The sequence below is a fragment of the Mobula hypostoma genome, chromosome 26, assembly GCF_963921235.1.
Source record: "Mobula hypostoma chromosome 26, sMobHyp1.1, whole genome shotgun sequence".
NCBI classification, from domain to species: domain Eukaryota; kingdom Metazoa; phylum Chordata; class Chondrichthyes; order Myliobatiformes; family Myliobatidae; genus Mobula; species Mobula hypostoma.
Genome location: NC_086122.1, coordinates 11,706,647 through 11,729,082, shown reverse-complemented (window position 1 = coordinate 11,729,082; position 22,436 = coordinate 11,706,647). Strand labels below are relative to the sequence as shown.

The following is a 22,436-nucleotide window of genomic DNA, read 5'->3' as shown; positions in this document are numbered from 1 at the left end:
AGTATTGCAGTCAGTTCTGAGCACCACTCTCTTGGAAGCATATATTGATCTGGGAGTGATAGAGATTCAGCAGAACAACACCATGACTAAAAAGATTGTAAAGACTAAGCTTGTATTCTCCAGAAATAGAAGAACAATCAATGATCTCACTGAAATGTTGAGATGGTTAAAGGGGTTAATACAACAAGGGTTTACCTAAAAATTGGGGCGTAAGGTTTTTGAATGATGTCAGGAAGTGATTGATCACATGGTATAGTAAAGGTATGGAATACATCCTTGAGTTAATTGAACATTCTGAAACCAAAACTGAGTTTGTTAAATGAGAGATTCAAGGATGAGAGATAAAGAGTGTTAGAGTTAAAATTTACAATGGCCAAGATCTTACAGAAACTCAAAATGACTTTGAGAGGACTCCTCAGCTTCCTTCTGTACCTGAAATTCAGAGCAATCCCTGTAGCTGTTTTACAAAAAAACACCGATGAGAAAGTGAGTACAGTGAATTAGTCAAGAAGAACTACCTTCAGGAGAAGAAATGGTTTGTTTACTCCATTACTTTTATATGTTTTATAAATTGTTCTGAGAAAACATGTACCAATGCTTGGCTCTTCATGGAACTGATATAGAAAAAACAGATAAAAAACAAAGCAACAAGGGCACAAGAAACAGGAGGTTGAGGAGGTGGCAGGTTTGCCTCAGTGCCACTTCACATCTTAAAAAGGGCAAGAGCTCCACTTTCCTGCCAAATCCTTAGTGATTGAGAACCAAATCTTGGATCATATCCCTTGTCCTAGACCTGCTAGTAGGGGAAGCATCTGCTATCCTGTCAAATCCTTGAGAACGTTTAAATGTTGCTATAAATCTCCTCTTAATCTTCAAACTCTAAAGGATATAGCTCATTTTCTTCATACTCTCCTCACAGGACATTTCCATCAGTGTAGTGCCAGGGAGCTTTCAAGGTAAATATATTTTTGTATTGTTACAGAGACCAAAGAAGTTCCACTTCACAAGATACTTTTCTCATTGTGTAGTATGCATGGCACTGAAAATATGTTAATGTTCTACTCAAGCCTCTTCCCATCTTTTCTCATCTAAATCTATCAACGTAACCTTCTATTTCCTTTCTCCCTCACAAACTTGTCCATCCTCCCCTTAAAGTCACAAGTTCCACTTTTTTTGGGTACGGAAATCTCCTTTCAATTCCCTGTTCGAGTTCTGGGTGACAGCTTTATCTTGATGCCTTCTTCTCCACAAATAGAATCACTCACTTTGTCTTCACTGTCAACAGATTCCATAGTTTAAAATCCCTCTGTTCACTCATCCCTCAATCTTTTTATTCTACATCTGTCCATCCTTTCCTAAAATGAATGCCCTCTCAATCCTGGTGTCATTCACTATTAGTTTTCCTTTGCCTCTATGTTTTAAGTTAGGATGAGCAAAACTGTTTGTAATACTCTATGTGTATTCTAACCAAGAATCAATGCAGATTTAGCATAACTAACCTATTTTTCTATTTTTTTGCTTTGAAAATAAATGCCAATGCTTGTGTTTTATTTATGGTTACGTACCTCTTGAGCAATGTTCCATGATTAGTCTATTTTCAAAGCAATATTCTTTACAAGCTGGAACCAAAATTTTGACAAGCACAACAAAGTTGGATTTGAAAAGGATGTCAACATGACTTGTTTGCGGGGTGGAGATATGTCTCTACCAAAGGAAGAGTAAGGTGCTTCTTCCCTCCGCTAGCCTGCAGGTTACCCTTGGCCAAGGTTTCCAAGGTTTAATACCTGCGTAGTCCCCGTTTCCACCCTCCCCACCCCCGATCAGGGTCATGTGAAGCCATGAGAGCAGGTGGTGGATAGTCATATGAGCAGCAGGCGCATATTACAAGTCCATGTTATGTGACCATTGACGCCAAGCAGACAAACTCTGAAGAGTATCGATAATGGCTGGAGTCATCAATCTTGTAAAGCCACTGCCTAGAAGAAGGTAATGGCAAACCACTTCTGTAGAAAAAATTGCCAGGAACAATCATGGTCAAGGAAAGACCGTGATTACCCATGTCATATGAAATGGCACATAACGATCGAACAATAGGAGATACTTCAGAGGAGTTGGTCAACATTGTTCACAAGTTACGTGAACAATTGTTATTTGGTTGCAGGAACCATTATTTTTAAAAATAGAGCAGGCTCTTTCTAGTTTATAAATTCTTGGCATAATGTTGAGCCTTTATTTCCTGTGGCTCTGATTATGTCCTTTGACAGAATTGATTGCTTTTAGAATAGCATTTGAACAGGAACATTTTCCAGCAACAAACGTCTCTCCTTACAGGAATAACCGACAGTCTCAAAGCATGTCTCCTCTGGTTAATCTACTTTGGGTTTAACATTCGTCTTTATGAGAGATCAAGGAGAAATGCCGCTCAATTAACAGTGCGCAATCACCAAGTGCCCTTAAACCAAATGATAAGTAATTTGTTGGCATCAATTAAAACTTGTGGTCAATCATCAACCAGATGATCCATTAACATTTCTGGATTAAGTAATTAGCCATGAAATCTGCAAATTCAGCCACAAAACTGGCAATAGTTGGCGTAACTCTATAAAAGCAATCATTGAAAAAGCTATTTTAATTGAATTCTCCTTTATTTGAATAATGTTCATATTTCCTTAAGTTTAGAAAGCTGAAATTTGACTTAAATGAGGTGCTTAAAGTTATGAATTTGATGAGGTAGGTAACTATTTAAGAAGCTTAGCAGGAAGAAAATCATACCAAAAAGATTCAAAAAAGTAGAGAAAAGTCAGGAATAGAGGAACAAACTCTTTTCTTGGCATCTCCTGTCTAACATTATTGATGAAGCCCCTTATTCCTGGAATTAATCAGGTAAATCTTTTCTGTTCTCTCAATGGGACCTTCACATCTTTCCCAAGAGATGGTAATAAGACCAGGAAGCAAAACTATTGATGTTCCCTAAACTATGTTTTGTACTGGTTAAACATAACTTCAACTTTTTTCTCATTCCAGCATCCCATGTGCCTTGTGGCCAATCTAACAATGTGCTCCGCCATCTTGAGCACTTATATATCCAGATCCCACTATTCATGCATGCCCTTCAGAACTAGACCATACAATCTTTATTCCCTCCCCTTATTCCTTTTTTCCAAAGAACATTATATCACTGACCTTTACATTAAATATCACCTACCACTTGTTATGCTTCAACTCTTTTTCGATTCCTTTGGTTGCAATTTTGCTAAAAAGTCTTGACCATTGGGATTTATCAAACACCGTCTACAAATGCAAGCAGGCAAGACCTACTGCCTCCCCTTCATCAACCTTCCTTCTTACCTCATCAAAGACATTCAGCTAAGTTTCTTGAAGTTCATTTACCATCAACAAATCATGCTGAAATTCCTTTATCAACTCAAACTTCTCAAAACGGCCACTATTATCTTTCCCGATTATTATTTCTAAAAGCTTCCTCAGAACTTGGCCTACAGTTTGTCTGACATGTCCTTGACTCTCTTTTTGAATGATGTGTTACTTCTGTCATTTTCTACACATGTCTGGTGTCTAGAGAAGGTTAAAAAGTTATGACAAGCTCTTGCACAACAGCCGCTCCCTCTCTCCCTCATGAATTTTGGAAGCATCACATCCAGACCTTGCAAACTGTTTACTTCAAACAGAGCCAGCAATTTTCCTTAGCAATTTTCACCCTATTAATTTTCTCTCCTATCACTTCATGTGCTTTGCTTTCCAAAGGCTAATTAGAAAGCAGCAACACCTTCCCATTCTGACCACATGTCCAGAATAAGCACTGTTCATATCTATACTCAGCTAGAAATCTGAACTGTGAGCAACTCTTTGCAACTGGAGTTATACAGGCTCACAAAGATCGAAACTGGCCCTTTGGCTTACTATATCTATACTGACCAACAAGTACCCAACTGCACTAATTTCATTTACTCGCACTTTGTCTGTGCTTACTGAACAACGGCAATTCAAATTTAATTAGACTTGTTTATTATACTGAAGCAGTCTTCTTTATCCCCTTCACTCAAGTTGCCCATCTTTCCAATACCCTTGCTTGCCTAACCTTTCCGATGTTTGAAGTTGCACTCATATCACATTGCACACATTAGGGACAAGTTTAACAGTCCATGTCTCAGCTGTCAGTAATTATCATGTAGACAGTTCTATCTGACCACCTAACTAATTGAGACTCTGCTTCTGGCACCAGTAAATAATGCTATACAAAAATAGAATTAAGGTTAAGTAAAATCTGGGAGCGCAATGTTAAATTGAAAGCATTAAGTGGATAATGGAAGTTTCAAACTCCTTTCTCAAAAGGCTGAAATGATTAACTGAAACATTCAAAGCTATGATTAACAGCTTGGATTAGGTATCCACTTGAAGGAGCAGAGAATAATGATACAGTAATGTGATGCAGGCAAGATATAACTAAATTGGATAAAATAAAAAAAGGGGTGACTAGCTCCTCCGGCTACTGATCATACCCCTGCACATCCTTCCTAGGTCAGATATCCTCGTTTGCTTCCTATCAATTTTATACACAAGCCATCATGAGAGCTAGACTAGGATTTAGTATGACATTTCTCTTTGTCATACGATCCATGTTCCTCCTGTCTCCCAGTTGCTAAAATGCAATTCTGCTGTCAGAGGTTTAATGCAAATTCTTCAAATAGAGGATAACAGGATTTGGCTTACACTGCCATGGGGGCGATCCTGTCTTAATGTCATCATTAACACAAGAAATTCTGCAGATGTTGGAAATCCAGTACAACGCAGGCAAAATACTGGAGGAATTCAGCAGGTCAGGCAGAGTCTACTGAAATGATTAAATAGTATAAGTTTTGGGCTGGCACCCTTTATCAGGACTAAGTGACAATATGTTGGATTGAGGCACCTTCTAACTAGCACTCTCTAAGTCCATCTGTATTTGTTTAGCCTCCTCTCTGAAAATACATCCCTCTAGTTCTCCCCCTCTTCCTCTATTCCCTACTCCCCTACTCTGACCTTTCACTTCTTTTCACCTGCCTATCACTTCCCGCAGGTCCCCTCCCCCTTCCCTTTCTCCTGTGGTCCACTCTCCTCTCCTATAGCATACCTTTTCCTCCAGCCATTGACTTCTCCCACACACCTGGCTTCACCTATCACCTTCGAGCTCTCCTCCTTCCCCTTTGCCCACCTTTTTATTCTGGTACCTTCCCCCTTCCTTCTCAGTCCCGAAGAAGGGTCATCTGTTTATTAATTTCCACAGATGCCGCTTGACTGCTGAGTTCCTCCAGCATTTTGTGCATGTTACTTTGGATTTCCAGAATCTGCAGAATTTCTTGTGTTTACAGTATCGCCAAATGACCTTTTCTTTTTCCACTAGTATATTGCAAATAGCAACAGCCAGACTGAAGTCTGAGGCATCATGCTAATTTCAGCCAAAACATTTAATGTCTATGAACAGAACGAAGAGAGATGGAGTGAAAAATAAGCTGCAAGGACTAGGTTAAGTATACGAAACATGCAGAAGGAAAGTATATTTAAATGCGGTGAAACAAAAGAGTTTGATGTAAGAGAGATCTTCTAACTGAGTTACAGTTAGAAACGAAACCTGCTGGTATACAAAGTAGATAGGCTTATCTTACACTGGTATCTATTGCAAGCGTGTTGAAGCAAAAAAAAAAGTCCTGTAATAATTGTATGTGACTTTTCTGAGATCACATCTGTGTGAGGTTTTGATCTCCACACCCATAAAAGGATAGAGCAGCCTTGGAGACATTGGCCTTCCCCTTCATTGGATTGTCCACTGGGATGAGTGATTTGTTCTGCGAGGAGAGGCTGAGGAAGATTAGCCTCTGCTCATTTGAGTTACATGACATTGAGATATGCAAGATTTTGACAGGGACTAACCAAAGAGATATCAAGCATCTGTTGCCTGTTGCTGGAGATAAGAACAAGGAGACACTGGTCTAAGTGGAAAAAATCGAATCATTTTGGATTCATGTTGGAGAAATGTCTGTACTCAGAGGCATGTAAATCTTTGGTATGTTCCGGCTCAGATGGCTGTAGATGCTCCATCTCTTTGATTATATTCAAGGCCAAACTTGCAAATATTTTCAGACTTTAAGGAACCGTGGGTTTTGCGAACAGCAAGACATTATCAACGTGGTTCAAGATGTGTGACACAAATCCTGAATCTGTTTCCCATATCAGAGTCAGAAGCTGGTTTATTATCACTGTTGTATATGATATGAAATTTGTTGTTTTGGTGCATCAGTACAGAGCAAAGGTATAAAATTACTATAAATTACAAAATAGTCAAAAAATTGTTCTCATATACACCTACTTTCTATCACTTCGGTTGGAATAGAAATTAAATTTCAATGATGTCGTACTACCTCTTTGGTGCAGTTAAAGGGTCTTTGTGTGGTGTAATCATGACTGCTTCACTTGAGAGCTTGCTGCTGCAAAACACAGGACACTATTAGTTTCATGATACCCAATGAAAAGGGAATGTTCACTTTTCCTCCAGCTTGCAAAGCAGCTGGAGGAAAATTCAAGTCCAGGACTTGGGCTGAAATGTGGAGAGTCACTGAGTTGGAGGAATACTGTAGGGATACAGTCCCTTCGGCCCAACTCATCAATGCTGACCAAGATGCCCCTTCTCTAGGGTAGCCCCACTTGGTCGTGTTTGGCCAAGATCGCCACCATCGTGCCAGTGCTGAAGCATTCCACTGCCACGGGTCTGAATGACTTCCGCCCAGTTGCATTCACCCCCATCATTGCAAAGTGCTTTGAGAGACTGGTCCTATCACATCTGAAATACTGTCTGCCTGCTACCCTGGACCCCCATCAATTTGCCTATCGCACCCACAAGTCAACAGAGGACTCCATCTCCACAGCACCTCACTCTGCCCTGATCCACCTGGATAGCTCCAACTCTTACGTCAGAATGCTGTTCATTGATTTTAGTTCGGCATTCAATACTGTGATCCCCTCCAAGCTGATCGCCAAATTTTGCCAGCTTGGTATTAGTTCATCCATCTGCAATTGGACCTTGGATTTTCTGACTAACAGACCCCAATCAGTTAAGTTAGACAACCTCTCCTCCTCCATTCTCACCCTGAACACCAGCGTGCCTCAAGGCTGTGTTCTGAGCCCACTTCTGTACTCCCTTTTCACCTATGACTGCATTCCTGTACATGGTTCTAACTCCATAATCAAGTTCACAGATGACACCACGGTGGTTGGACTGGTCATAGGGGATGACGAGATGGCCTACAGGGCCAAGGTCCATCACCTGAACGTGTGGTGTGCCAACAACAACCTGGCCCTTAGCACCCAGAAGACCAAGGAGATCATTGTGAACTTCAGACATGCTAGGAGCCACACTCAAATCCCCATCTACATCAACAGAGCTGTAGTGGAGCGTGTATCAAGCTTCAAATTCCTTGGTGTCCACATTTCCAAGGATCTCACCTGGTCCCTGAACTCCTCCATCCTGATCAAAAAGATGCAACAGCGCCTTTATTTCCTGTGGAGCATCAAGAAAGCTCACCTCTGTCCCAGGATACTGATGGACTTTTACCGCTGTACCATTGAGAGCATACTCACCAACTGCATCTCAGTGTGGTATGGCAATTGTCCCGTATCGGACCGCAAATCACTCCACCATGTTGTGAAAACTGCCCAGCAGTTTATCAGCACTCAATTGCCCACCATGGAGAACAGCTACCATAAACGCTGCCTGGGCAGAGTGAAAAACATTATCAAGGATGCATCTCACCCTAACCATGGACTTTTTACTCTCCTCCCATCCGGTAGGCGCTACAGGAGCCTCTGCTCCCACACCAGCAGGCACAGGAACAGCTTCTTCCCTGGGGCTGTGACCCTGCTGAACCTCACATCACAGTGCTAAGCAGTATTGCATCCGTATTGTACTGTCTCAGTACTTTCATATTTGTGTGCTGTAGCACTTACTTCTTATTCGCAGTTACATATTTTGTAAATAACATTATTCTTTGCATTTCTGGTTAGATGCTAACTGCATTTCATTGGCTTTGTATCTGTACTCGGCACAATGACAATAAAGTTGAATCTAATCCAATCATATCCCTGCAGCTCTCTATCCATGTACCTATGCAAACATCTTTTAAATGCTGTTATTAAATCTGCCTCCACCACATCATCTAGCAGCTTGTTCCATATGTACATCTCCTTCTGTATGAAGAAGTTGCAACTCAGGTCTTCTTAAAATGTTTCCCCTCTCACCATAAGCCTATACACTCTAGTTTTTGATTCTCATTCCCTGGGGGGGTAACATTTGGGGAAACATTTAAAATGGTCTGGAGGGGCAACTCCTTCATCCTCTTTATGCCTTCATGATTTTATGCATGATATTTGTGAGCTTCCTACTTCTAAGGAAGAAAACGCAAGTCTGCCAAATCTCTCCATATAACTCGGGCCCTCACTTGTCTGACTGGAATCTGTGAGGGGATAGGGTGTGTGGTAGAGATTACCCACAGTAGCTGGGAGGGTGGCCTGTTGGGGTTGGAGGTCGTGAAAAGAGGCCAGGATATAGGGGTGAAGACAATGGTGGTGGTCAGCACGTGAGGAGGGGGGAGACAAAGTCCAAGCAGAGCAGTTAAATTTATATATGTTAATGAGGATCTCTTTGGGAGAGTTTGCAGTCTAGTCCTCAAAGCCCACCCCCTCCCCGCCTTAAACATGGTTGATTTCAGAATGAAAAACAATGGTTTATTCTTGAAGCAACAAGACATGTTTTTCCTGGCAATGTTCCTTAGGCAGAGGATAATAAAGTCAATAAAATCCCATGTTTTGCTGATACGAAAATGATGCCATTGGTGTAAGAGTTCTCTGAAAGCACAAGTGCTTGGTTGAATTTCTAGAACGGCCAATTCAGTCTTATAATGGATATAATGGCTTTCCACTCTGAAAATTAATGTTTTCCAATGACCTAGTGCTGAATAAATCAGCACCATACAGTATATATTATTTTCTAGTCAATATAGTTAATATGAACTGACTAATATAGCGAATTCAGAGTCATTGACTGAGGCAACAGATCAGAAGTACATGTAACAAGCATTCATAAATACTGATGTTTCAACTTGTTCCATTCATTCTTATAAAGTAGATGTCATTCTTTTTACAAGCCAATGCCATTCATTTATTAAGCGAAAAGAAACAGGATTTCCATTGAATACGGCACATTACTCACTGGGAATAGGAAGAATAAGAAACGTGGAAGAGAGGAGAAAATAAGTAAGGAGTGAGTTAGATGGGAGGAGATAGTGTGTTAAGGAAGAATGAGATAAAGAGAGAGAGAGGAAAGAGATGGAGAGAGAAAAATGAGGAGGTATAGGCTCTAGGAAACAGATATGTGGAAGGCAAGATGAGGGATAGTGAGATGAGGGAGCATAAAATGTGCTGGTGGTAGATATAACTTTGATATACTTTGCTTAATAGCAACATTTACAGAGGCAGAATGTGTGAATACAGGATAGGAACCATCAGCAAGATAACAGACATGAACTCCTTACTTTTAAATAAGTACCATGGAATGTTCATACACTTATGAAGTTAATCCTGATTGTATTTCAATGTCAACCAGTTAAAGTACATTTTACAATGTGCCCACTGTACTACTAAACGTGCAAGCCAACAGCTTGGTGTATGGTTCCACTCACCATGGTGGTGAACACAGAGTCCACTTTCTCTTCATGTGCCTGTCTGAAGCCGGACACTTTACACACCAGGCTGCTGTTGACCAGGATTCTGTGCGCTGCCAACATTTTGTGAATGTAGCCCATCTCGGAGAGGTACTTCATTCCAGAAGCTATTCCGTACAGCATCCCGATCAGCTGAATGACTGTGAACTGGCCTTCGTGTTTCTGAGGGGACAATCCATCATTTCTCAACATCACAAACATTATACAAGCACATCAGTAAGAGTAGACAGAACATGGTAGACACAGCTTTCTTTCAGCTATTATATTCTACATGTCTTCTAATTAGTCTTGGCCAGAGATAGTACCTAAGGGTTGAGTTGCTGCTGTGGCGGAACATGTGGTGGAAGATTACAAACGTAGTTTTACATTACTTTTCACAACTAATTTCGGAATAAAACAAGCAGCAAAACTTCTTGAGCAACAACCAAAAATTTAGGGAGGCAGCTGCCTTAGAAATTCAGGTGGGATGCACTCAACAGATTAGACGGGACATACGAAGCGGAATCGTTCGGAACATTAAGTTTGGAACATCAAAAGCACTTCCAAGTGTTACCCTTCACAGGCTGAAATAGAGATCTTGGTATTAAATATACTGGTACGGATTTAAGCAAAATGGATCCTCAGATCTATGAATTCTACCTTATTCAGGAGATGGCCATGTGCACCACATTGTCATTGTCTTGCCTAAGGATCGCGTACATCTGGAGGAGAATAGTTGCAGATCTTGTCGGCCATCTCTACCTTTTGACCATGGAGAGGAAAGCTTTGGCAATGTTTTGAACTGAATAGAGGAATTCTTTGTAAAACTGCAGGTGCGTGCATTCCAGGATAATACTACCTTCTAGAATGTGTATAGCCATATTTATAGAAAGTGGAGAATAAGATATATTTCACATCTTTCACAACACTTCAAAATGTTTCCCATTAACTGTTTCCACATATAACTGCTACATTGTCTTTACACAGAGCAAAGTTTCCCAAGAGCCTGACCTTCAACACAAGCACTACACTTACTTAAAATATTTCCTTCATCGTCACTGGTTTAAATTCCTAGATGCCCCCCACACACAGACAGCAGAAAGTGACTGCATCACGCACCCCTGTGGTTCCAGAAGAAACCCAGCCCTTCCTGCAACAGCCAGTAATACAATCTCATCATCAATATCTGCAGCCTAAATGTGGAAGGAAATCAATGTATTGAATGCACTAATGTTAGAGGTGTTGACTAAAAGGCAAGTGTGGATGAGGGCAGCTGAGGGTTCTCTCATCTTTTCTAAAATAATGCCATGGGTCCCCTTAACAACTGTTTAAACACTGGAGCAAATAGATTGAGATTCTGTAGGATTCTGTAAACCAGAGTGATAGGACTGAGGAGGTGATTGGTTTCAAACAAGCACTGTGCAGTAGGATGGCTAGCAAGGACAGGCTGCTGATAGGGCAAAATTGCAGTCAACAGGATGGGTTGCAAAGTAAAAGGAGGACATAATCAGAAAGGGTGAATACAGGACTGAAAGCTTTATATTCGAACGATCGCTGTATAGGGAATAAGGCAAATTAACTTGTAGCACAAGTTAGTTGGCATGTTGTAGGTATCACTGAATTGTGGCTGAAAGGACATTATAGCTGGGAACTGAACATCCAAGGATACACATTGTATCAAAAGGGCAGGCAGGTAGGCAGAGGGGATGGCATGTCTCCGTTGGTAAGAAAAATGAAATCAAATCATTGAAAAGAGATGCCACAAGGTCGGAAGGAGTTGACTCGTAGATAGAGCTAAGCAACTACAAGGATAAAAGACCCTGATGGGAGTTACATACAGACCCCCAGACAGTAGTAAAGATCTGGTGTACAAATTGCAATGGGAGACACAAAATGCTTGCCAAAAGGGCAATGTTATGGTCGGCATGGAGGATTTCAACATGCAGATAGACTAGGAAAATCAGTCTGATGCTGGATCGCTAGAGGGGGAATTCCTAGAATGCCTACTGGATGGCTTTTTTGGAGCAGCTCGAGGTTGAGCCCACTAGGGGATCAGCTTTTCTGGAATGGGTGTTGTGCAATGAACGGGAATTAAGTAGAGAGCTTAAGGTCAATGAATCCTGAGAGACAAGTGGTCATAATATGATAGAATTTACTCCGCAATTTGAGAAGGAGAAGATAAAGTCAGATGTATCAGTATTACAGTGGAGTAAAAGGAATTACAGAGTCCTGAGAGAGGAGCTGTCCAAAATTGGTTGGAAAAGAACACTAGCAGGGATGATGCAATGGCTGGAATTTCTGGAAGCAATTCGGAAGGCACAGAATATATACATCCCAAACAGAAAGAAGTATTCTAAAGGCAGGATGGCATAACCATGGCTAACAAGAGAAGTCAAAACCAACCTAAAAGCCAAAGAGAAGGCAAAATTTACTGGGAAGCTGTTAAAAACCAACAGAAACCAAAAAGTCATAAAGAAGGAAAAGATGGAATATGAAGATAAGCTAGCCAATAATATTAAAGAAGATGCCAAATATTTCTTCAGATATTTAAAGTGGTAAAAGAGAGGCGATGGTAGATGTAGAACCACTGGAAAATGATGCTGGAGAGGTAGTAATGGGGGACAAGGAAATGGCAGATGAACACAATAAGAATTTTGCATCAGTCTTCACTGTGTTGTATACTTGGATTTTCAGAAGACCTTTCAAAAGGTGCCTCATATGAAGCTGCTTAACAAGCTAGGAGCCCATGGTATTACAGGAAAGATACTAGCGAAGATAAAGCAGTGGCTGCTTGGCAGGTGGAAAAGGGTGTGACTAAAGGGAGCCTTTTCTGGTGGGCTGCCAGTAACTAGCAGCATTCCACAGGGGTCTGTGTTAGAATCACTTCTTTTTATGTTATATTTCAATGACTTGGATGATGGAATTGATGGCTTTGCAGGTGATGTGAAGATAGGTGGAGGGGCAAGTAGTTTTGAGGAAGTAGAGAAGCTACAGAAGGACTGAGACAGATTAGGAGAATGGGTAAAGAAGTGGCAGATGGAATACAGTGTCAAGAAGTGTATGGTCATGCACTTTGGTGGATGAAATACAGTGGTAGATTATTTTCAAAATGGACAGAAAATTCAAAAATCTGAGGTGTAAAGGGACTTAGGAGTCATCACGTAGGATTCCCTAAAGGTTAATTTGCAGATTGAGTCAGTGATGAGGAAGATAAATGTGATGTTAACATTCATTTCGAGAGGATGTTAAAGCAAAGATGTAATGTTGAGACTTTCTAAGTACTGGTGAGGTCTCAACTGAAGTACTGGGAGCAGCTTTGAACCCCTTATCTAAGAAAGGATGTGCTGACATTGGAAAGGGTTCAAAGGAGGTTCAGGAAATTGATTCTGGGATTGAAAGGCTTGTCATATGAGGAGCGTTTGTTGGCTCTGGGCTTCTGCTCATTGGAATTCAGAAGAGTGAGGGGTAATCTCAATGAAACCTATTGAATATAGAAAGGTCTCGATAGAGTGGATGTGGAGAGAACGTTTCCTATGGTGGGGGATTCTCAGACCAGAGGACACAGACTCAGAATAGAGCAGCGTCCTTTTAGAATGGAGATGAGGAGGAATTTCCTTAGCCAGAGAGTGGTGAATCTGTGGAATACTTAAGGCAGAGGTTGTTAGATTCTTGATTAGTCAGGGCATGAGAGGATACAAGGAGAAAGCAGAAGATTGGTGATGAGAGGAAAAATGCATCAGCCATGATGAAATGGCAGAGCAGACTCGATGGGCCAAATGGCCTGATTCTGCTTCTGTATCTTATGGTTTTGTGGTATTTTGTATTGCTAGTAGATAAGTCCACTATCTACAATTAAACCATGTACTAATTCCTGACCATAGCAATGCTGCAATAAGAAGGTTCCAAAATGTCTCAGTAGAGAAAGGCAATCTGAACAAGCAGCCCAGTGTTGAATATAGAATGCAGTTCATGCGTCTCATTGTGAGTTTTAAAAGACCAGCTGTCTATAGTTCTCTCAACACATTGAGAACATTTATCAGTTACGCCTTCGTTCTTTCTGTTTCAGTCCTAACTTTTTCAGCCTTTCATTATAACTGAAGATTATCACTCTTGCCAAATACTCATTTGCCTCTGCACCTTTCCAGGAGCTGAAAGGTGGTGCCAACAGTTGCCCACAAAACTCCAACGAGGCCACAATGGTGATTCATACAGTCACATGAAGCTCTACCGTACCAGCGATCAGGGTTCAATTGCCAACGTCGTCTGTAAGGGGTAATTACGTTCTCTCCATGACTGACTGGGTTACCTCCGAGTGTTCCAGTTTCCTCCCAAGTTCCAGAAATATATGGATGAGTAAATTATGGGCCGGCTGTACTGGTGCTGGAAGCATGGTCACACTTGTGCCATTCACGTGTTGTATGCTTTGATGTACGTTTGACAAATAAAGCTGATCTAATCATATAGTCTGAGCTGTCTTATATTCTATTTCGCTGCTCAAAAACGTAAGTAACTCATTCGCTTATTTGATCACCTTATCAACTTGCTGTGGCACCTTTAAGGACTTGAGTATATGGACCTGTTCAATTTTCAAAATTGTGCCACTTCTATATAATCGACTATATACAAGTAATAAAGAAAGGGAAGGTAGATTATTGAAGTATACTAGCACAAAATATAAAAGCAGGTAGTAAACATCTTTTAATTATATAAAGCAGAAGAGGACTGCCAAAGAGAATGTCCCCTGGAAGGTGAAAAGAGGGGAATGTGGAAATACTGGGCAATGTAGAAATGCTGAAGACTTGATTTTGTGTCAGCCCTCACGTTGGCGGACACATCTGACATGACAGAGAGGTTATGAATGCAATTGGAGATGACAACCTCAGTACAATCGTTGTCTCTAAAGAGACAGGGATGATCACACTAGTGGGCCTAAAGGTAGCAAAGCCCTCTGGTCCTGATGGGTTGCATCTCAAGGTACTGAAAGAAATGGCAGAAGTTATAGCAGATGCCCCTGTAATAATTTAACAAAATTCTCTGGATTCCAGTCACCATTGATTGGAAAACAGTGACTATTATGGTACTGTTTAAAACAGGACGTGGGCAAAAGGTGGAGACCAAGAGGGATTTAGCTTAATGTCTGTATAAACATGAGAAAGTCTGTAGATGGTGAAAATCCAAAGCAACACCGAAAATATTGGAGGAATATAACAGGTCAGGCAGCATCTACAGGAAGTAATAAAGAGTCAATAATTCAGGCTGAGGTCTTTCTTCAGGTCTGAGAAGGAAGGGGGAAGATGCTCGAATGAAAAGGTGGAGTCCAGGGAGGAAGGCGAGCTGGTAGGTGAACGGGGGTAAGTGGGAAAAGTGGAAGACTGGAGAAGGAAGAATCTTATAGGAGAGGAGAATGGACTATGGGAGAAAGGGAAGGAGAAGGGAATCCAGGGGAAAATAATAGGCAGGTGAGAAGGTTAGAGCGGAGAATAGAAGAAGGGAGGGGGCGGAATTTGTTTATTGGAAGGAGAAATCAATATTCATGCTGTCAGGTTGGAGGCTACCCAAATGGAATATAAGGTGTTGCTCCTCCACCCTGAGAATATCTTTATCTAGGCGCAAAAGAAAGCCATAGACTGACATGTCAGAATGGGAATTGTAATTAGAATTAAAATGCTTGGACTCTGGGAAGTCCTGCTTGAGGTGGATGAAACAGAGGAGCTGAATGAAACATTCCCCCAATTTACAACAGGTCTCACCAATGTAGAAGAGGCCATATCACAATAGATGTCCCCAGCAGATTCACAGGTGAAGTGTTGCCTCAGTTGTAAGGACTGTCTGGGGCTCTGAATGGAGGTGTGAGAGGAGATGTATGGGCAGGTGTAGCAATTAGGCAGTTGCAGGGGTAAGTGCCTGGAGGGAGATTAGTGGGGAAGGATGAATAGACAAGGAATTGCGGAGGGGGTGATCACTGAAGAAAGCTGGGCGGGGCGGGGTGAAGGAAGATAAAGATATGTTTAGTACTAGGATCCCTTTTAAAATGGCAGAAGTTGCGGAGCATAATGTGTTGTATGCAAACGCACTATCCTCCTTTTTCATTACTCTGTAGTCAGGAAAAAGCTTGAAGCTATCATTAAGGAAGAAATGGTAAAGCTAGCATGGATTCACAAAGGGAAGGTCCTGTGTGACAAAATTATAGGAGTTCTTTGAGGATGTAATGAGCACAATCGATAGTGGGGAACAGGTGGATCCTGTATACTCAAATTTCCAAAAGGTGTCAAAAAGGGTGCAGTTTAAACAACTTATCCATAAGATAAGGAAACTGTGTGTGGACTTGAGGGCACTATATTAGCATGGACGGACGATTGATTAACAAAGGGAAGGCAAAGAGTTGGGATACATGGGTGTTTCTCTGATTGTCAATCAGTGGAGAATGGAGTCCTGCAGGGTCAGTGCTGGATGTACAATTGTTGATGATATATATTAATTATTCAGAAGCGGGATGATTCAGAAGAGAAGATGTGGCATACCTATGTTAGAACGACACTAAACTGAGTGGAAATACAAATTATGCAGAGGATGCGGAGAGTGTGCAGAGAGTTATTGATTGGTTAAGTGAGTAGAAAAGTCTGGCAGATGGAGTACAAAGCTGGTAATCCACACTGGAGGGAAAAGTAGAAGATCTGATTATCATTTAAATACTGAAATCTGTCGTGCAGAGGGACTTGGGAGTGCTTGTTAATGAATCGCACAAGGTTGATTGGCAGGTGCAACAGGTTATCAAAAAGGCAAATGGAATGTTGGTCTTCGTGAGAGTGACCAAGTTTAAGAGCAGGGAGGATATCCTACAACTTTACAGGGTAGGCTGAGGCTGCAACTGGAGGGCTGCAGGAAGTTTTGTTTCCCCACTTGAGGAAAGATATACTGGTTTTGGAGGTGATGCAGAGGAGGCTCACCAGAGACTGGGTTGCCTGGGATTATACTTGCTGGAATTCAGAAGAATGAAACATTTGTATATGTGTTGAAACATATAGCATGATTAAAGAGATAGACAAGAGAGGCAGGAAAGTGGTTTCTACTGGTGGGTGAGACTAGAACTAAAGTGTAAATCGCCTTAAGATTCAGGGGAATATATTTAGGATAGAGAAGAGGATAAAGTGCTTTTCCCTGAGAGGAGAGAATCTAGAATTCTCTGCCCATTGAAGCAGTAGTTGCTCTCTCATTAAAGATACTCAAGACACAATTAAATAGATATTTGCAAAGCAGGGGAATTAAGGGTTATGGGGGAAAAAGGGATATAAATGGAACTAAGTTTACAGCCATACCAGCCATGACCTTATTGAATGGAGGAACAGGGTCAGCAAGTGAGATGGTTAACCCTTGCTCCTATCTCTTAAGTTCTTATGACTATGTTCTGTGGTAGTCCCACCACACCTCAACCTTCTCCACACTGTACTCCACCTGAGATGCCTCTGCCAATTTGATAATTTCCATTTTGTTGATTGTGGCCCACTTCAAACTTCAGAACACCCTCCCACTCACCAGAGGAAACAGTTTCTTTGTAGCTCCCTTATCTCAGACCTTCTGCCTTCCCTCAGTCCGCCCGTCAGGGAATACAAGCTAACTTTATATTACCTGTAATCATAATTTATTTTACAAAGCCCTGGTACTATTCTGGTTAATCTGCGGTGCAGGAATACACCTCCTCCAAGACCAATACTTCCTCCCTGAGTGTGGTGCCCCCCCATACATTACTACAGATGGGATCATACCGAGGTTCCACACGGCTGATGCACCATGTTAGCTCTGCTTTCCAGCCACCATCCAGGAAACTTATTGAGACATTCCATTAGCCTTGATGGATAGGTGACAGAAAATCTTGTGTCCATTTGGCACAGAAAAGAATTGAAGGTACACAAAGACAAACTGAAGAAAAAACGTGAATCGATTTGAAGTAATTAATTAATAAGAAGGAAAACCTCATCTTTCATATTTTAGCAGTCTGCTGGCATGCTTCAAGCAAACTGAATCCTGCCTAAAATATTTGGGCCTGAGTGAAACACGGAGCTGAACATCAGTGAGGAAGAATGAAGCTGTCAACTGGTGTCAACACTTGATCTAAGTTTCTTTGTCAGAATTATCTTTCAGCCTAATGAAGGGAAGCAAACTCCATTAGAGAATGCAAAAGAGGATGAGGTGCTTCTGCAAACAAGCAGATGTTAAACCGAGCCCTGCCTGCCTGCACAGGTGGTATTATTGAGAAGTAATGAGTACTCCCAGAAGTACAGACAACATCGCTCCCTGTATTCCAAGGGAAGCAGATTACCCAGTCCTTTGCTCGAATGTTGCTTGGGAGATCTTGCTGAGCACACTTTGTTCAAGAGTTAACCATTGATTGCAAAGCATGTTGGATTTCTGAGACTCTGCAGCTGCTGTACAAAAGCAAGCCTTTCACTTGCTTTCCTTTACACTTCAATGATATTTAACATCCTTCTAAAGACTCTTGTTTCCGTTCCACTTATTTAATTGGCAAAGCTAAAACCAGTGAAAAGAAGCAGATCTGTTCTTTCATTAGCGTGTCTCGCTATCTTCTCATATCATGTTCAATTATGAATACTTGGCATTGTCTACCATTAATCTGCTATCCCGCACAGCAGACATGATAGCACTTGGAAGTATCAGTATTCCTGCACAATACAATCATGACCGAGTTTATAAACAGCGGCTGCTTTTGTGGCAAAGTGATTATCTAGTGATCAGCTCGGCTGTAGATTTCAAGGAAATCTTATAGTTTGAACGATATCATATTTCTATATTCTTAAGACACAGGAAGCAGCAACTCAGCCCACTCAATCAATACTAGCTCTCAGAACAATCCCATCAGTCTCATTCCCAAACTTCTTTTTCAGTAACATAATTTTCTTCCATGCAAATCAGTAAAATGCTTAGAGGGGAACCGAAGAAGAGCTTTTTCACCCAGAGGGTGGTTGGAACCTAGAACCCATTGCTTGATAATAGATTGTAGAAACTCTCACAATGTTTAAGAAGTATCTGGGTGAGCACTTGGATTGCCAAGGTACAGAAAGTTATGAAACAAGAAACTTGATCCACTCCAGTTTCGCTACCATCACAACATCTCAACAGCAGATGCATTTCATTGGCTGTTCACTCAACCCTGGAACATCTGGACAGTGAAGATGTATACATCAGGATGGTCTTCACTGACTGCAGCTCAGCCTTCAATAATATCATTCCTCAAGACTAATCAATAAGCTTCATAACCTGGGCCTCAATAACTTCTTGCGCAATTAGATCCTTGATTTCCCAGTGAGTTCTGTTTGGCAACAACATCTCCTCCAAAATCTCCATCAGCACAGATGCACCACAGGCCTTGTGCTTAGCACCCAGCTCCATTCACTTTATACTTATGACTGTGAGTCGAAGTACAAAACCAATGCCATATTAAGTTTACTGATGACATCACTGTTGTTGACCAAGCCAAAAGTGGTGACAAATCAGTGTATAGGAGGGAGATTGAAATCCTGGCTGACTGGTGCCACAATAACAACCTCTCAAAAAGGAACTAGTGCTTCAATTGCAAACAAGGTGGGAGAGTGAAAACTTGATTGGAAGAGGACTAACCAATCAGGAGGGACAGACGACGGGGGGTATATATACCACCAGGATAGGCATGCCATGGCGTCATCCCTGATGAATATGGCAGAGTTTGTCATCGAAATGTTAGTTATAATCGATACCTGTTACCGTCTGGAAGCCCAAGAAGTGTTTATCCATCAACCTGTCATTCAACATCAGCAAGACCAAGGAGATGATCACTGGCTTCAGGTGGAGAAAACTGGAGGTAGATGAGCCAGTCCTTATCAGGAGGTCAGAGCTGGAGAGGATCAGCAAATTAAAATTCCTCAGTGTTATCATTGCAGAGAATCTGTCCTGGATCCAATACGTCAGAGCAATTATAAAGAAAGCACAGCAGCACTTTTACTTTCTGAGAAGCTTGCGATGATTTGGCATGCCATCTAAAACTTTGACGAACTTGCAAAGACGTGTGGTGGAGAGCTGTTGACTGGTTGCATCACAGACTGGTACGGAAACACCAATGCCCCTGTACAGAAAAGGCAATATAAAGTAGTCCGTGTGGCCCAGTCCATCGGGGAAAAGCCCTCTGCAGCATTGAGTGCATTTACACAGAGTGCTGTTGCAGAAAAGCAGCATCCATCATCAAGGACCCCTACCATCCAGTCCACGGTCTCTTCTTGCTGCTGCCATTAAGAAGAAGGTACAGGAGCATCATTTTGATTTTTTTTCTCAGCTCAAGCTGGTAAAACCTGAGGTACAGGCCTAGCCAAGCACATTCATTTCTCAATCGCTAGTGTTCTAATGGTGTTTACTATTGTGAATTTCTGAAGATTTACCTAGATATTGCAACCTGGATAACAACCAGGTTAATTGTTTAACGCTATTGTGTAGTGCCTTTGGGATGATACCAGTTGTAGATATTACATCAGGACAAGGTATGCCTTGTTCATGTTCCAAAGTCCTTCAATTTCCTCTTTTAATTCAGCATATTTCTGGTGGTTTTCACTTATTGATTTCTGTAAGTTTTGGGTGCTTGGAATGGCTACATCTATTAAATAAATTGTTGTTGTTTGTTTATCCTGTATTATTAAATCCAGACAGTTATTTTGAATTGTCCTATCTATAATAACTGATTGGTGATAATATAATTTGTGGTATTCTGACTTTAAAACTGGATCAGGCTTGCATTTATAGTAAGGTGTGATTACTTTTATGATTTTGTATTTTAAAGCAAGATTTTGCTGAATAATATTTGGCACTCAATTGTGCCTGTGTAAGTAATGAGACTATGTTAAACTGCTACAGGATCCTGTAATGTGTTGGATTGTTTCTGGGTTTTCTTATCTACATTTGGCAATGAACAAAAATTATCTGGGATCATCTGCATTTATCACCTTGAACTTGTTGGTCTTTATTATGTACGTTTGATCACTCTTTATGTTAACTACCTAGTCCTGTATTGCCACAAGAAACCCTTCTATTTCTGAGAAGGGGTCTTCAACTTTGGGCTAGGCGTTTGATGCTTCCTTGTTGACAAATATACTGCTTAGATTGTGGGGACGTCTTCCACGGGGTCATGTTCTTCCATCGATTAACTTTTTCAATAGTGATAAAGTCTTCATTTTTCTGGGTTGTGCTCTCATTTAAGTTTAGTGGTGTGTACTTCTTAGCAGAATTGTATATGCTTGCATAGAGTGCTGATTCCTGTTTTTGTGGATGAATGTATATCCTTAGAAGTTTTATCTGACCGTTGTTAGATGCTGAATGTCGGTTATTCCTCTCCCCCTGTTGTCCTAGGTAGTGTTAATCTAAGTGCATTCAAGCGTACATAATGTTTTCTGAAATTTGTCATTTTAGTTCTTACCTTTCTTTGTAAATTTTCCTGATCAGTTTCAAACCAAGATATTATACCAAAAGAATATATTAATATAGGCATAGCAAAAGTGCTCATTGATTTTGTTGTATTTCTACTGTTGAGCTCTGTTTGGCAGATTTTCTTAAGCCTAGAAGTAAATTCTGTCCAAAGTTTTTTTGTTTATCACACTATGATCTATTTTCTGTCCTTGTTGATATCCCAGATACATAAATATTTCACATTCGTCCATCCATTGTACTGTATCCTGCTGCTCTATTTTGTATTCTATTAGCTCTATTGCACCTTTCTTTATGTTTGAAGTTCTGCATTTATCCAGACCAAAGTTCATGTTTATATCTTTCGAAAATAGTTCTACTATTTAAATTAATTGCTTTAGTTCAGCTGATGAAGGTGCATATAATTTCAAATCATCCATGTTTAGAGGGTGAGTTAAGGTGTGTTGGGCATGTGGCCAAGTGGTTAAGGTGATCGTCTAGTGAGCTGAAGGTCGCTAGTTCGAGCCTCAGCTGTGGCAGCGTGTTTGTGTCCTTGAGCAAGGCACTTAACCACACATTGCTCTAGTGCCTGTGTGAGGAGTGGCGCCCCACACAGACTTCCAATCTGCACCTTGTAAGACATGAAAATGCCCGACGCAGGCCTCTCATGGTCTGAGTCGATATTCCCTCCCTCCCTAAGGTATAACTCATTTCATTGCTTCTGATTTGATATCCAATTTTTATCCGATTCTGTAAATTAGAGAATGGGTTTAAAGCTGGACAGAACCATAGTTAGAGAGTTGCCTTGGAAAATGCCTCGGTTTATTTTGATAACGGTGGTTGTTCTTTTTAGGTTGTTAATAGATTAGGTGATTATAGTATGCCAATGCTTCAACAGATGTTGAAGGAATTTTACAAGTATTGGGTGTGGTTTGTACATATTAAGAACTTCTGTTAACCATGAGTGTGGGACAGAGTTACATGCCTTTTGGTAGTCAATATAGCAACATGAAAGATTTCTACTTTTCCACTGGGCTTGATTTAAAATTACAAAGTTTATTATCAGTTGCTCTTTACTTCCTTTCCTACCTTGACAGCATCCTCTCTGCTCTTCTGTAAGTACCTTATGGTTATCTAAATGAGTGGTGATTAGTTTTGAGATTCATGATGTTACAATTTTATATATAGTTTGTAAAAAAGTAATAGGATGATATTTTGATGGATCTTTAGTGATTTTTCCTTTAGGTAAAA

At 40.9% G+C, this 22,436-nt stretch overlaps 1 protein-coding gene across 1 annotated transcript in view; it reads right to left on the bottom strand.

Annotated features, from left to right (window-relative positions):
• Nucleotides 1-22,436, bottom strand: part of LOC134338281 (ephrin type-A receptor 7-like) — a 795,126-nt gene that overhangs the window by 22,597 nt on the left and 750,093 nt on the right. The window contains exon 13 of the mRNA XM_063034005.1: nucleotides 9,726-9,929. Within this exon, the coding sequence (XP_062890075.1) occupies nucleotides 9,726-9,929 (204 nt within the window). The remainder of the gene's footprint in view (nucleotides 1-9,725; nucleotides 9,930-22,436) is intronic.